The sequence below is a fragment of the Nannobrachium achirus genome, assembly GCF_963921795.1.
Source record: "Nannobrachium achirus genome assembly, chromosome: 12".
Taxonomy (NCBI): Eukaryota; Metazoa; Chordata; class Actinopteri; order Myctophiformes; family Myctophidae; genus Nannobrachium; species Nannobrachium achirus.
The window spans coordinates 45,356,937-45,374,232 of NC_137832.1; the positions used below are offsets into that span (position 1 = coordinate 45,356,937).

The following is a 17,296-nucleotide window of genomic DNA, read 5'->3' on the forward strand; positions in this document are numbered from 1 at the left end:
ACCTATACTGTATACTTGTTGAACAGGGTCCCTCAAGGCTCTATACTAGGCCCTCTCCCCTTTTCCCTTTACATCAAATCTCTTCACCAAAAATAGCCGATCTACTAGTTATGTACATTAGGGTTCATGTGGTTTATAAGAATTCCAGTCCTCTTATGATTTACCTCCCATAATATTTCAGAATGTAACGTAGCAAAATACTACTACTAATTATAATAGTAAAGTGTCTGGGAGTTAGTTATTGACTGACACTGTAAACGAGTGACGTGTTGTTTACTGAATGTGTGAGTGTTTGTGTGTGAGCATCTGTAAAGTCTTGTCCAAACCTGCCAGGCACTTCCAGATCAAAGAGCGCTGGATGGGTTTTAGCAGAGTAGTAAAACACACCATGAGGTCCAACATGGAATTCAACCCCCTTGCAACTTTCAGAGCTCTTCATGTGCACAGCATTTGAGTCAAACATTGGTCCACAAACTTGTGAAATAATTTATTAATAGGGAAAATACAATAATAATCGTAACAGAAAATGGGTTCATAAAAATTGAGGACGTGGTGACACGGTGGTGACACGGTGTTGCACTACTTTCCTGACTACCTACGCATCCGTTGCTTACGTCAATCTGCATCTCCTTTCTGTTGCAGAAGGCAGCCAGCAGGTCGTCTCCCAGTCAATGAGCGTGCGGACGGAGCTCTCCCACACAGAGCTGACCACAACGTCGACGTCCCCGCCTCCAACAGACAACCCCGCTGTCACCCTTACCCAGCAGCAGCAGGCTGAGCAAAAGATCCGTATGGATCAGCAGATGTCCACAGCACTACACGGTAGGTACCTCCGAAGATTTGGCAACTTTGCAACCCCAATGCTAACCTGGCAACCGAGCACTCGCTTTCTGTAACGCCTCAGTAGTGCTGTAGCTCCGTTCTCATTAGATTTTCCAGGTGTAGGATGTAGCTGGGCTCCATGCAACGGGGTAAATACAGCCAACAGCAGCAGCAGGACTCGTGAACCGGCTAGTACCCTCAGGCTGTTCACACTCCCCACCTGTCAAAATAATGGAAGCATGCCGAACGTATCGTGCGCACGTTCATATACACTCGGAAAATGCATACATGTACATACACGAAGACCTGCTCATGCACGTGCACACACGCACATGTGTGCACAGAGCCAGGGGTGTCGGACCAAATTCCGGGCCCTGGTTACAAGGATTCACTCACATTTTATGCTTTAACTATTGAAAAATAGCAGATATACTCAGTGCCACGCTGTGAGCTTGTAGATCTGCTATTTTTTGAAACACAGTGAAAATGTGTACAAATCTGTATGTATTTTTTAAGCGAACATTTGTAACTCAAATTTTGCTTCTGGAACTAAATATTTTGAGATGGGGGTCCGTGGCCAAATACATATCATTTTGGGGGTCCTTCGCATGAAAAAAGTTTGAGCACCACTGACATAGAAACAAAAAAAAAGAAAAAACCTTAGAAGGATTTGAAATATTCAAAGACTTGAATTCAATGACTCAAAAATAGCAGATCTACAAGCAACTCGGTGCCGCGCTGTGAGCTTGTAGATCTGCTATTTTTCAATAGCTAAAGTGTCAAATAATTCCAGGCCCCTCCACCTTGGGCCCTAGTAACTCAGTCCCCCCCCCCCCCCCCCCTCTTGTAACACCCCTGCACAGAGCAGCAGTGGAGGCCCCTCCACTGGGGCGAGTCTTGGCAGATGTGCTGACTGTTCTGGCTCTAGGCTGGTATTTGGCTTTGCGAGGCCTGTACTTAAAATGATTTGGATACTTCTGGGTTTTTGGGGCTCGTTCCCATGCCACACTGACTTGATAGCGTTGGAAAGAAGTGGACAAAGACACTCAGTACTTCTCTACTATTTTCTTCTCTGCCACAGCAGTTGATCGTGTCTTACAGAGCCCCAGTAGCCATTCAGCCTCTACTGGCAGCTATTTGGAAGGAATTAACCGGACTATTTAGTTGTTTGCTTCAGTTCACTTTGAATTAGTCCGAATGAACTGCTTGGAGGGAACATGAGATTTGTTTTAAAAGAGGAAAACTGAGTTAATATAAGGCAGAAACGTTTTAACTCCCTATTTAGCTTTTTATGTTTTCTCATAAATCATTGCCCTACTTCGTACAAGGGTGCCTCACGCAAAAATGGCTCTGTGTTGTGAGCTTGTAGATCTATTTTTTTTAAGTGGTTAAAGGGGAAGACCACCCATTTTGAACTATGTCATTAATATACCTTAGAGGAGTAAGGAGGAGGAAATAAAAAAAAGTTCCCCCTCTTCTGTGTTGCCTAGAACTGGAGGATTGATTTTGGGGTTTGTATTGCAAATTACAACTTGATGACATCACACATTGTACTTTACAATACAAACCCCAAAATCAATCCTCCAGTTCTAGGCAACACAGAAGGGGGGGAACTTTTTTTTTATTTCCACACAACTCCTCTAAGGTATATTCATGACATAGTTCAATATTGAAAATGGGTGGACTTCCCCTTTAAGTCTGTGGGTTTTATAATCATTGAACCGATGACAATTATTTACAAGCTTGTGATGAAATAATAACACATCTGATCCATTGGAATACAGGTTCTTATCTTTTTCCAGTATCTGAAAAGTAACGATTTGGGACATCCAAGGTTTTTGCCCGACGGCGACGCTATATTCTCCATTATGTGTAGACTGTCGTGGAAAATGTACATTAACACTCGAGCACACAATAGAGGGTTTTAACATTCCATGGTAACGTGACTTAAAGGTAACATTGGCGGCTAGAATTCAATTCAATTTTATTAGAACAGCTGGTTGACACATTAAGCCCAGAGGACTCGATTCTACAAATGTCTTCTACATCCTAACTGTTTATGGAAGAGTTTATGTTGCTACTGTATCAGTGGTGTTCAAAAGCTTTTCATGTCAAGGACCCCCACAATCAAACACATCATTTTCCGAATGTCTGTCTGAGTGAGTGTCTGTCTGTCTGTCACAGCGTTTCTTCTCAGTGGCTGGAGCAATTGATCTGAAATCGCATCACCATTAGCATATGAACACACCTGACATAACTGTGAAGCCCGTTTGGCACTTTCACAAAGTCTGGCCCTGTTACAGATGCTGTCCAAAAATCATGCAGATCGGTACACAGTATCTCTATAGCCATTAAACGAAACAGGTATTTCTTACATTGATGCTCCTACATATTATCATGCAAGCACCAGTTAAAGTTACTTTCCATCCCTCATATACTGTGTGCACAGTGCACATCCCATAACCCACACACTGCACATCATTTCAGAGCTCATATCTTTGAACGGGTAAGGGCTAGTAATGTGTATTTGGCTGCTGACCCCCATCTCAAAATATATTTTTCCAGGGTCCCCAGAGGCACGAAGTGACGTGTTACGAGCTTGTATAGCTGCTGTTTTTTAACTCATTGGCTGCAAATACATTGAGCTGCAAAATAGGGCTTAAATAGTTAGTAAATAGCTAGTACTAAAGCTTCCAATCCAAACAGGATGTGCCATTACCATTCAGTGGGTGTCCTCGGCAGATTTAAAATGTATGGGTACTTGCGTGGGCTGTCTTATCTAGGGATGGGACGATAAGCGATGTTATCGTATATCGTGATAAAAAACACTCACGGTAATCGTGGAGATTTAATTTATCGTGATATCATTCTCCGTCATGCACTGGGTTCAATTCACCTTTTATTTGCTGAGCTGCATATACGGTAACACTTAAACCCACTAGAATTGGTAAAAGGTACTTTTAATATACGTACTTGATAAAGTCTTTTTTTCACTCTCTATCAAATGTCTTTGCCAAAAAAATAGCCGATCTGCTATTTTTTGGCAAATGTTCCGCCCAATGATAATGGATTTTGATTATCGCGATAATATCGTAAATCGCGATTTCTTTTGTCACAATAATCGTGATATGAAACTTTCATATATTCCCATCCCTAGTCTCATCACGAACCGGGTGTTAAAGCTATCACGACGTTGTTGTTTGATCCCACCGAGTTGTTCAGGTTCATGATCCCACAAGTACAGCAGAGACATCTGTTTCATACATTTAATTGGTGAGATATTTCTCACACTTGACACTGTAACACGGTTTGAAATGATCGTGCGGTCAGACGGGAAGCAGGCATATTTTATCACCCTTACTTTCACGCCCATCGAAGGCCTGACAATCCTCTATTTACAGCCATTAATAACCCATACATACTGTGCACGGGTGGACTACATTGTAAGCTATAACTGGACCATTGACTTATTTTTAATCTATTATAACCTCAACATCATCCATACAGTGAAGTGAAATCCTTATTAAACACATCTCAACATTTTTGTGGTTTGACTGATCTCAACATTTTTGTGGTTTGACTGAAAGCATCATCACCACTTTAAAACGTTACACTTCTTGTGTGCCTCTGTGACTTACAGTAAAGGGCGGTATACTAAATATGAATAAAGCTATAGTCCTTCACGCAGCTGACCACGGTTCGAATCCAACCCCAAGGCACTTTACTGCCTGTCATCACCCTTCTCTCCTGCCTTTCCTGCCTTTCTGTTAATGTCTGTGTATGTATGTCTGGAATAAAGCATAAAAATTCCAAAAAATACATAATAAAAAAAAGGTCACTTCCCAGAAGTGTTACACGGGGAAAGGCCAATAATCCTACGAGCCACACAAGCCATGGTAAATATCAGATTTGGTTTCAATGTGTCTCATGGTGCGTTTTACTACTCTGCTCATAACATAACTGTGAGAATGTAATCTAAATAATGAATGAACAATGCATGTCTTCCATGGTTAGAACAATATACAGTAGTTTTAATGACGGCTCTGTGACGAACACTGTTAACCACAAGTTCACTGCCTGAGGAAGACCTGTCTAGGACAGTGGTGAAAGTGAGCCGGAACGGCCGGAACCCCCGTTCCGTTAAAACATTCGGGTCCGGAACTGCGTTCCGTTAAGAAGAGGAGAAGCCAGCTGTCAAAATCCCATGTTAAATAGCCAGCCACAAACGCACGTCCAGGAAGAAAACAATAGCCTATACTAAAGTCAGATTAACATACAGTACACAAGTGTTACTAGTTATATTTTCTGATAAAGTGCTTCTAAATTATTTCCGTGGGTTTGTGTAGGTCAGTGTGATCCAGTCTGTTTGCGTTTCAGTGTTTGTTTGACACGGAGCGAGTGGGTGGGACGTTCGCGAACGAATCGAGTCTTTTGAACGGCTCTTTGAAATGAACGATAGGATTCGGTTCACAGTAGGGAGCCGTTCCTTTCTAATGAACAGTGGTGGGAAAATTACTCAATTTCTTTAGAAATATCAATACTGCAATCAAGTAGAAGTTTGGAATGTTAATGTACTTGAGTAGTAGAAGTATCAAAATGTAGGCCTACGTCTTTTGAACGGCTCTTTGAAAGGAACGGATCCCAGAGATCTGGTTCACTTCAAAGAGCCATAAATCCCATCTCTAGGAGGACTCGTGTCTGTGCCTGCATGCTGCAATACATGCAGAATAGACCAAAATGATTCAATTCTGCATCTGGAAATGGGAGATGTAGTGGAGTAGAATTAAAAGTATTGGAAATACTCCAGTAAAGTAGGCTAGGCTATACTTAAAACCTGTACTTAAATACAGTACTTTAGTAAATGTAGGTCTACTTAGTTACTTTAGATAACTGGTTATAATAATATTAATAATAATATATATAATAATATAATAAGGGTAATAATAATATATATATAGGTCTATATATATGCTTACCCTTCTGTATGGAACAATGAACAATATGAAGAGGCTTATTATAGAAGGGCAGCAGGTGGGCCTCCCAAAATGCAGTTTTCTATGCATTTCAGGGGTTTTGGGGGATTAGAGCCTCCCAAATTTTTTCCGGCCGTGCGGCTTCGCCACGCGGCCAATTTATGACAGTTCCGGCAAGAATTTCAAACCACTTTCACCACTGGTCTAGGATAAAACACTTCAAACCCCCATTGTTACGCCTTATTTATACTATTGTTTAATTTTATTTATTATTATTTTGCTTTGAAAAATTACTGTGCTTAGGAAAGTGCTGTATAAATTGTATGTATTCTTATTATTATTCTTGGTTGCACATTGAATCACTCATCAAAAATGGCAGATCTACAAGCTCACAACGTGTCATGCTGAGCTATTTTCAATGCGCGACATTGGTGCTCAACTAAGTATAATCAGGCAATTCTCTCCCAGTTTTGGGGGGCCTCCACTCATTTGTTTTTGCCTTCTTCTCCTCAGGAAGTCCACAGGGCAGTCAGAGCACCCTAAAATCCATCATGAAAAAGAAGGATGGAAAAGGGTCAAATGGCACCAAAAAGAACCTGCAATTTGTTGGGGTGAATGGAGGGTGAGTGGCATATATATTCAAAATACTGTATTGTTCCATTTGTACACTGTCAGAGTTAACAGACTTGTATGGGTCAATTTAGACCCCCCCCCCCCTAAAGGAACTCAAAGAGTTGGACAGTAGTATAGACAGGTCCGCTTGCATATAAATGAACCTTTAATTACATTCACCTGTTTGTTTCCCATTGCTGGCTCCCATTACTCCCATTACTCAGATTTTAAATCCCATCGCCTGAAGGGCTGGTCCCCTCGGATTGGTTCAGAAACACACAGGCTTCCTTTTCAAACTGAAACTTAAAAATTAAATACCCCAAATAGTCATTTCATTGGGTCTTTAAGCCTCCTTGGAGGTCATGCCTTGAGCTTAGGAGTTTTGTGTTGCTGTGTATGTCGCCCCCTGGTGGTGTAGGTACGAGACTACATCAAGCGATGACTCCAGCTCTGAGGAGAGCAGCTCCTCTGGCTCAGAGGAGGAAGAGGAGGAGGAGGAGGAGGAGGAGAAGGTGGAGGAGCAGGGAGGACAGGAGGAGGAACACAGGTAGGGATGGGACGATAACCGTTATTATCATTTATCGTGATAAAAATCATATCCTGGAGATTTACATTTATCGCGAAGTTATCCTCCGTTGTGCACTGGGATCAATTCACCTTTTGATTGCCGAGCTGCATATCCGTTACCATTTAAACACCCTATAATTGGTAAAACAGACCTGGAAATAATGTACATGATACAGTCTTTTTTTTTTCTCCACACACTACCAAATCTCTTTGCCAAAAGATTAGCCGATCTACAAGCTACATGCACATACACGAAAAACTGCTCATGCACGTGCACATACGTGTGCACAGAGCTGCATTGCAGATTTGATATTTTTGGGCAAATGGTCCGCTCCAGGATAATGGATTTTGGGGTCTTGGGGATGTTTTGATTATCGCGATTGTAAGAGCCATTTGAGCCATTCTGTTATTTGATGATGTCAATAAAGTGAAGGCCATGGTCACACCCTAATTGTCTAGGTATTTACAGTGATAATGTCGTGAATCACTATTTTTCTTTGGTCCCAATTATGGTGACATTATATTTTCGTATCGTCCCATCCCTAAACACAGGAACGTAGAAGAAACGTCGACCCAGGAAGGGTTCCAGGGCGAGGGAGCCGTGGACGTGGAGAGGAGAGAGGAGGAGGACGGTCCAGAGAAGCAGGAGATGAGAGAGAGGTTGGTAGACAACGAGGCTTTAATGGTCAACTGAAACTAAACGAAATGATGAAAAAACTAAATGAACGTAAAACAACATTTTATAGTGAATTTGCTTTTGCCAACCGATTGAAACTGCATTGTGTGTTTGTTTACAAAATGTACTAAAACTTACTAAAATCACACTGGAAATGTCCTTAGTTTATTTCATACATAGCGTAAGTCTAGTATTGTAGGTGGATATGAAATCTTAACTTCCAATTTTGTAAATGGTAGTATGTTTTGTTGACAAATACAAATACTCAATATTACTATACAAAAGTAAAGTGAACACTAAAACTAATCGAATCAAATAAAAGCCTTATAAATAACCCACATTAAAAAAACGAATTAAAACTAAGCTGAAATTGAAAACAATTAAGACTTTAATTAAATGATGGGCATGCTAAGAGATCTCAAACATTTCAGAGGATGAAATCATAGGCTGTTGTTTAGAAGTATATTGGATATACCATTTGGGCAAATGAAAGCCATTCCAATGTGTTCTAATGTCCAACATACAACTTTGTCCTGTCCATGTCCCTTCCCCTGCATCCCTGAAGGTATGAGCTAAGTGAGAAGATGCTGGCTGCATGCAGTGTTCTTAAAACACACCTGAGTGATGCCAAGGCTGTGACCAGTAAAGACCTGGTGAGTCTCTATGATCCTCTGTTCTGTAATTTATTCTATTGCTTGATTGATTCATTGATTAACGAATACTTTATTAGTCAGAAATGTAAACAGTATGACTTACAGCAGGGTTCCCCAATAGGCGGCCCGCGGGCCATTTGCGGCCCGCGGGGGGCTACTATCTGGCCCACACCAACCCCAGTAATAATGGTGGTATAAGAGCACCAACAACACTAGTATATTGTCGTTGTTGGGTGGAAGTCTCGTATCTCCAAATTTGTACGTTATTTCGCAAATCATACAAGGCCGTCGCACAAAAGTAGTGAAAACAGCAGATCTACAAGGCGTTGTGTGCTTGTAGATCGGCTGTTTTCACTAGTTTAAATCATTTTTTAAATGATAAATTCAAAACGAACGGTTTTGGACATACAAGATGTTCACCCGACAACGACGAAAACCGTTGCTTGAGTAGTGGGAACGCCACCGTCGCCCCCTGCAATGCTGTGGCCCTCGGCTTGGTACCCTAGACATAATTCGGCCCTTGGGGAAAACTAATTGGGGAACCCTGACTTACAGTGTGACATTTTGAAAGAAACCAGCGATTCACATCTTTTAATGGATGGTGTCAGGGCAATCCACATTGACATTGTCAGAGTAGTTTTAAATGTGGTTAGTACCAGATCGGGGTCGCTCCCTCTAGTGTTGTGTCTGTGGGTAGTTAGTCAGGTATGAGGGTATTGAGGGCACTGTCACTTTGACTTTGATCTTAAATACCAGTCCCATTTTTGTATTCGCTTAAGCCTGTCTTCTACCCTGAGCCATCCCAAATGAGTGTGTTGGAATTACGTGGGTCATGGACTTAAGGCAGAGAAGTAGTCCAATCAGTTTGTTTTGGGAAGTCTTATCAACCACTTTAACCCTGGCGTTACAATTTTGGGCATGTCATTTGGCAAAGAAAAAAATTGCTCGCAACGCGACTGGGTTAGTCTGTGTCTAGCTGATGTGTTAAGCCAACGCAATATATAGAACTGAAATTGACATTATGAGTGGGCTTGTACACTCAGATATATAGTTATATGTTGCTATTTATTACACCATACCAGCCGTATCAGGATATCGTAAACTAAGCAAGTAGCCTTAGGAACTAAGGGTTCATGAGACATATGTGGCCCATGGGTCAGGATGAGGCACCCCCTGAACATGATGCTAGTATTTCACAGAGGCCAGGTCAGTGCACACACCTGCGTTGTGACTTTGTAGATCAGCTATTTATTTTATGAAGTGTAAAATAGGGCTTAATAATAGTTAAACTGGGCCCGGTCCGCTGGCGTGGTGGTCCGGGTGCACTAGGCTGCAATACCAGCCTGACAGTGTGTCGTAGGTTCTTCTCTGAGTGAACAAGCACAACACTTCTTTTAATCTGGAGCTCTAAGCCTATCAGTGGATGTTTGTCCCCTGTCGGTCTGGTCCTGCTCTGACTCTGTGCCTGGCTCAGTGCAAAGGAGTGTTGGCCAGACATCAACAACAGAGGACAGGTTGGCATTAAAGGACATTTGACCAGCAAGACATTTTATCATGATTGAAGGAAGGCCCCACTCTATCCTGATTGGTGGAAAATCTGTCACCCAACAGTTTTGGTGGAGCAACTGAAACTGCTTTTTTTCTCCTCACAGGGGATAAGGCTGAAGTCCAAATATGGACCACACACTCTATAGCCATGGTTCTCAAAGTGGATTCCAGGGACTCTGTGGGTTCCTTTATGGGGGTCTAAATTGACCCATACAAGTCTGTAACTCTGACATTGTACACTGTCAGAGTTAAGGGGAAACCTTGAAATTTGAAAGTTTGAGAAACACTGCTCTATAGTAACAAGTACTATCAGAACGTAGATTCATGTTGTTATTTGAATTAAATAAAATCGCTTACCCTACCTTTAAAGAGTTTTTGTCCGTCCATGTAGTATTTTTCCATACTGAGCCTATACAAGACATATTCCTTGTGTGTACCGTCCACAGAGGGCGTGCCTGAACACGGTGCAGCACGAGTGGTTCCGCGTGTCCAGCCAGAAGGCGGCGCTGTCAGGCATGGTGGAGGACTACCTGGACGGCTTCGGCGCCGTCTCGCCGGCCGTGCTGCGGCATGTCGTCAACATGGCCGACGGAAACGGCAACACGGCGCTGCACTACAGCGTCTCCCACTCCAACTTCCAGGTGGTCAAGAAGCTGCTGGATGCGGGTGAGCAAAGCAGGGTTTCTTTGTTTTGTTTCCCTGAAACCCTGAGCTAAAAGAAACATTTCAGTTACAATAAGGCAGACGGATTTCTGACTAAGGCTACGACTTTTGAAACGCATTCATTTTACAATTAAGCAATATTACACAAGAGGGTGTGCATTATCTTGGTTATTGGCACAGGAACGTGCCGACGGGCGAGTTCCGTAGGCAGGGCTGAAGTGCCAATAACCCTGATAAGGCATGACACTCGAGTGTAATATTGCGTTATACAACAGTTTCATTTTAATGCCAGATTTCACCACTATGTGTCTGAACTTTACATGAAAACTGCTAGCTTAGTCGCTTACAAGGCATCGCTGGCGCTCGTTCAATTGCTTCGTAGGAACTACCTGTTGTATTATTAGCCAAAGTATTGCGAGCACACACAGGTTTAAGTGAAACCACTGAGACCATGGAATTGGCCTCGTTTGACTCCTGATGGAGCTGAAGTTGCATTCTGCTCCTAGCTCAGAAGTGAGCCACCAGCAGAGCTCCAATACCCCCAATGGCCAATACCACTCATTGCTCACCGCCTCCCCCTTCACTGTTCCCCCTTTTCTGCTCGCTCTACCCTCTGCTTCTTCCACCCTTCTTGCCATTTCTCATCCTTCTCGCCTTCTCTCCATTGAACCTCCTCCTCCCCCTCCTCACTGATCCGTGGCTCTCTCTCTCTCTCTCTCTGAGCGCTCAATAGACTGTGATGAGGTCCCAGCCACTCGCTGCACTGAAAGCCCTTTGTCCCCCGGGGCTTTTGTGTTCCTGTGCTGTCTGACAGTCTGCGACTCCCACATCCACCCCCTGTCCATTGTAACCATTGTCCTCCCCATTGGGCAGCCCCAGTTCCTTACCCACCCCTCCCTCCCGCCCCTGGCAGGTTGACCCCCCATGCTCACTTTGGCCCTATATCGCTAACCATGTTCCGACATCTCTGAAGGTCACTGTATCTAGAGATTCCTCCATTCTTGTGTCTTTGTATTGCTCCTGGTCTGAATAAGCAGGCTCTAGAGTGTAGACGGATGCCTTGCTTTTAGATGTTCTTATAATACACGCCCGGCACGCCCCTCTGTACATGTGTGTTTGACGAGGGAGGGGATGTGATTGACTGAGGAGGCCGCTCTTGTACATTATTGTGTTGGTGACTGACATGCGACACAAGGGGGCAGGGCAACAGGTGACTGACATGAGACACAAGAGGGCGGGGTAACAAGTCAATCTTGTGGGTCACATCAACATTAGGGCTGCAGCCGTCGATTATTATTATTATTATTATTATTATTTTTTTAAAGATTTGTTTTTTGGGCCCTTTTTATGCCTTTATTGATAGGACAGTAGACTGACAGGAAATGGGGAGAGAGATGGGGAATGACATGCGGCAAAGGTCGTCCGGATCGGGAATCGAACCGGCGACGCCAGCAGGCATCATAGCCTAGTATGTGGTACGCGCCTTGACCACCAGGCCAGCGGGCGCCCCCTGTCGATTATTTTCTAAGTGATTATTCTATTGATTACTTTTTTTTTTAAATGTACCCCCTTTTTCTCCCCAATTTAGTCATTTATGCCAATTAATTCCTCCCCACACACATTTTTATGTTATCATTACTGTTGTGTCCTAATGACTCACCAGCCAGTGAGGAGTCACGTTGCAACACGCTGTGAGCTTGAAACTTATCACCTGTGGGACGCCCGCTGGCCTACTGGTACAGGCGCATACCTCTTAGGCATTTCCACATAGGCATGGATGCCTGGCGGCGACGCCGGTTCGATTCCCGATCCGGATGACCTTTGCCACGTGTCACTCCCCATCTCTCCCCCCATTTCCCGTCAGTCTACTGTCCTATCCAATAAAGGCCAAAAGCCCAAAAACTAATCTTAAAAAAAGAAACGTTTCACCTGTAATATCCAAAATTATTATGTATTATTAAATTATTCATCAATTATTGTATATCAATTACTTTTAATAATCGATTGAATCAATTAGTTAGATTAACGATTGCATCCCTTATCAGTGTGTTATTGAAGTGTTGGACTACGCACTGAACGCCTCCCATATAAAGTACTTGTCTTTATGGTGTGTGTCCATCCCAGATGTGTGTAATGTGAACCAGCAGAACATGGCGGGCTACACACCCATCATGCTAGCTGCCCTAGCAGCCGTAGAGGCTCCCAGAGACATGCGCATCGTGGAGGAGCTCTTCAGCAAGGGTGACGTCAACGCCAGAGCCAGCCAGGTAAGTGAGCACTGCCAATATCCTCCCTCTCTCTCTCTCTCTCTCTTCAACCAGCTCAGTGGTCTTGTGGTTTGAGCAGGGGTTCTCAAACCTTTTTAGGCCGTGACCCCCAAAGTAAACATATTTGAACTGGGGACCCCCACCCTGACAAGCACTTGGAATCGTAGGTATTACATTTACCTACAATATTATTTACCTACAATATTATTATTACATTTAATGTAATAATAATATAAATGTATTTAATATTGTGAAAATAGCCGATCTACATGCTCACAACGCCTCGCGTTGCAAGGCTTTGTGAGCATGTAGATCGGCTAATTTCACAATGTTTGCCTCTTGCTTACTTAATATTTGACAGTTTGGCCAGATTGGTATTAAAACAGTCTTGAAAGCCCTTAAATTGTCACTTTATAAATGTGCAGATACTCTGTATACACTTATACTCTGTGTTGGTTTGTTTACCGTTGAGTGAGAAAAGAAATGGCATTAAGCTAATCACCTGGGGACCCCGCAAAATAATTTGGTGACCCCACTTGGGGTCCCGACCCCAAGTTTGAAAACCACTGGGTTAGAGTTTCTGCCCTGAGATTGAGAGGTCAGGGTTCGAACCCCGGTCGGGTCATACCAAAGACAAAGAAAATGGGACCCAGTGCCTCCTGCTTGGCACTCAGCATCAAGGGTTGGATTGGGGGTAAGTCCCTGCTATACTAGCGCCATGTCCAGGGGCTGTACTTATACATAAACTACCTCCTGATTCCCACTACAGAATCAGGAGATGGGCTCCTCCTATGAGCCTCATGGCTCGGCAAGACTTACCTAATTCCTTTCAGGGGTTTTCTTGTCATCAGCAGAATGGAAGTTGGTTTTTCAGAGTAGGCTAGTGTATTTCCTGTTTCTACCAACAACATTTTCAATGTCTATGAAGTCTACTAGAAGTCTATGTGTAGATGGAAAGACCTGTGATCTCTGAGGAGATGTGGGGGGCAGAAGCATATGTCAGTCTTTTCCCTGGTTTATGAATGTCATTAATTTCATTGCCAGAGGAGAGGAGGTGGACCCTCGCAGATAGGTGTCAGACCAGGGCTGCTAGATCCTGTTCAGCAAGCTACAGTACAACTTTATTTCTACCCTCTCCATAAGTCTAGTGGTGGGCAAAACCGTTCATTTCAGTGAACGAATCATTTCGTTCATGTTCACACATCAATGATCTGTTCAAATGATTCATTCGCGTTCACCGTTCAGTAGTGCTTCCCTGTCGGGTCTCACGCAAAGATATACATTTTTGACCATTTAATTTTTGACCATTTGAAAATGGAATTGTGGAATAGCTATTTTCATTCTGCATAAAGAGTACTTTCCACTTTTGGTACTTTAAGTACATTTTGATAGACCATGAATGCAGTTTTCACTATGGTGAAAGAAATGCAAATGCCCTCTTCCTAGCCATACCTGAAGGCAGCATTCAAGAGAATTGCCATGTCCAAACTCTCCTGAACTTCAATGCAGCATCTTATGAAGGAATTGCTCTCTCTGTGTAGAAATCCATTCCGTACATCACATCTCCAGTATTCACTTGATTATGCTTTGTTCAGTGTGGTATCAAGTACCACACTTGATACCACTTGATACCGCTCTTGGCGACGCATTGTGAGCTTTGAGGTCGGCTCTTTTCGATATTTCCGCCAAAAGGCCCTTTTAGAAATGTGATCCCCTGCCTCTCTAACATTCTCTGCACATCCCTGCATGTGACTGTGGTTCAGGCTGGCCAGACGGGGCTGATGCTGGCGGTCAGCCATGGCAGGATGGACATGGTGCGTGCCCTGCTGGCTCAGGGCGCCGACGTCAACATCCAGGACGACGAGGGCTCCACGGCGCTCATGTGCGCCAGCGAACACGGCCACGTGGAGATCGTCAAGCTGCTGCTGGGCCAGCCCGGCTGCGACGCCACCCTGAGCGACAGTGTGAGTATAGCAGGCAGCGGATCCCAGAGTGCCGGATTTTAATACAATTTACAATTTAGGCATTTAGTTTGCGCTCTTAAAGGACAACTTTGTTTTTTTATTACAATAAGGGTTCATATTTTAGATTGTAATTAGAGAAAAGAAAGAATGAGTGTTAAAATGTTTTCATTTACTGCATTCTATCGTTTTAGCGATTTTGATTACTTTGATTTCAGTGGTTGGGGGCATCGATGCAAGTGGCTAAATATCTATTTTTAGACACAATAAGCCCATTCCCAAGATGCACCACAATCCTTCATGGGCAGATGTGACTTATGGGGGCTACTGTAAATGGTAATAAAGAAATTGCCGGCTTATTGTGTTTAAAAAGACACATTTAGCCACTTGCATGCATGCCCCCAAGTCCCCAACCACTGAAATCAGTCATTAAAATCTCTAAAACTATAGAAGTAAATGAGAACATTTTAACACTCATCTTTTCTTTTCTCTAATTACAAACCAATTACAATTGTAAAAAAACAAAGTTGTCCTTTAATCCAGAGTGATTTATAATAAACAGGGACAGCACAAGGTAATACATCAATACATAAAATGCATAGAAATAGTAATCTAAAAAGACCAAGAACCTATACAGTCAAAACAGTAAAAATTAAAACAATCAAAACAACATTAGTCTGTATATCAAACACAGACACACTATAGCTTCGATGTACGATAGGAAGCAAAGTGGAAAATGGCCTGACATCATTCTATATAAAAATCTAAATTACATTACTGCTGCTGCTACTGCCGATCTGAGCTATCAGCATGTCTTCTAAAAGATCATTATAGTTAATACAGTATTATTTTATCCATCTTTCTTTCTTTCTCAATGTTTACCTTGATAGTTGAAACCACATTAAATATACTGTAAGTCTTTGTCGTAGATCTCTACCTTCCTTTCTTCGTCTCTTCCTCTCCTTTCCTTTGTATTGATTTCACTCCTTGCTTTTTCAGGATGAGAGCAATGCCTTGTCCATAGCTCTGGAAGCGGGACACAAGGACATTGCAGTGTTGCTTTATGCACATGTCAACTTCTCCAAAGCCCAGTCACCGGTGGGTTCCTCAACTTTCACCCGTAACTGTCTTTAAATATTTAAATAGTCATTTAAATAGTTTAGGTTTCTTTATAATTCTCTGATTTTACTTATGATATGATATATATTGTGTGTGTGTGTGTGTGTGTGTGTGTGTGTGTGTGTGTGTGTGTGTGTGTGTGTGTGTGTGTGTGTGTGTGTGTGTGTGTGTGTGTGTGTGTGTGTGTGTGTGTGTGTGTGTGTGTGTGTGTGTGTGTGTGTGTGTGTGTGTGTGTGTGTGTGTTTTAGGGGACACCTCGGCTCAGCAGAAAGATGTCCCCCAGTCCAACTAGGAGGGGGATGTTTGATTAAAGGTTCCACTTCTTCCAACAAAAGTCAAACCCTGCGCTGCTATCGGTTCACGTTCAAGGATGCCTTACCCACAGCTGGATGAGGGGTCCAATGCCAGGCACCAACCAGCCGAGGAGGTTTCTGGAATTATTTTTCATATGCACATTCACCTCAATGACAAGCCCAAAGTGCCCTTCGCAAATGAATGTAACCAGCTGGTGCCTGAAATCTCATCGTCATCTACCTGAAATAGCGAGAGTGTATGGACATCCACCAGCATCAAGACTGCCGTGGAGGCAGACTCAAGCACCCGCGCCATTTATTCCAAAATGGCCATTTTACTACAAAGCGAATTGTTCCTTTAAATTCCCAGTGAGATCAGTGTTGATAAAAGCACCAGCACCTATCATCTTAACTGACATCATTATCAGCATTATGTTTATCACAGGAGAAAAACTGTTTGTATAATTTACATCCACCCACAAGCTAGAATACCTGTCCCCTGTATATATTGGGCCTGTAGGCTATATTAAGTGCACCAACCCTTGGCAGATGAATGCATCAATGAATAGATGTGGCCTAGACTGGAGAAATTCTACTTTTATACAAATCCTTTGTATCTATTTAAAAACAATCACAGTATTTTGAAATATTTCCTATTACTACTTAACGATACATGAAGTTATATATTTATCGAGGTATAGTTTTTAATGCAAATAAATGTATTTCATTGTATATATACCGTCGTCAATTAGAGATTTTACTTTTTTTTTGTCCTGTGTCTTTCTGTCATGTTCATTGTATGATATATGGTAAGCTGTCCTGTCCTCCACTAGTATTCAACAAGGTACTTACTTTCATTTAAATTGAGAATTGAAGTGCCTGAGTCTTCTGCCATATGTAACAATTTACATCAATAAACAATTAAATTAATGAATGTGTGGTCTTGATGATGAAAGAAAGTGTTTTATTTTACATGTTCATTTTCCTCTTTACATTTCAAGTCTGTTTCATAATGAAATTCAAATCCAACCAAATCCAGGAGAAAGATATTTAACTTGTAAAGCTCTTGCCTTAAAATGTGATTAAGTATTAGGTCTTCCAAAATTTGAAATAATCTGCAAGGTGCTTGATTAAACAGTATT

At 42.5% G+C, this 17,296-nt stretch overlaps 1 protein-coding gene across 2 annotated transcripts in view; it reads left to right on the forward strand.

Moving 5' to 3' along the window:
• kank1a (KN motif and ankyrin repeat domains 1a) overlaps positions 1 to 17,088 on the forward strand; it is a 45,043-nt gene extending 27,955 nt beyond the window's left edge. For both annotated transcript variants that reach the window (XM_080738095.1, XM_080738096.1), the window contains exons 4-13: positions 643 to 822; positions 6,309 to 6,417; positions 6,826 to 6,954; positions 7,527 to 7,634; positions 8,216 to 8,303; positions 10,298 to 10,517; positions 12,639 to 12,781; positions 14,545 to 14,745; positions 15,742 to 15,840; positions 16,110 to 17,088. In XM_080738095.1, the coding sequence (XP_080594221.1) occupies positions 643 to 822; positions 6,309 to 6,417; positions 6,826 to 6,954; positions 7,527 to 7,634; positions 8,216 to 8,303; positions 10,298 to 10,517; positions 12,639 to 12,781; positions 14,545 to 14,745; positions 15,742 to 15,840; positions 16,110 to 16,172 (1,340 nt within the window). In that variant the 3' untranslated portion in view covers positions 16,173 to 17,088. The remainder of the gene's footprint in view (positions 1 to 642; positions 823 to 6,308; positions 6,418 to 6,825; positions 6,955 to 7,526; positions 7,635 to 8,215; positions 8,304 to 10,297; positions 10,518 to 12,638; positions 12,782 to 14,544; positions 14,746 to 15,741; positions 15,841 to 16,109) is intronic.
• The last annotated feature ends 208 nt before the right edge of the window (positions 17,089 to 17,296 follow it).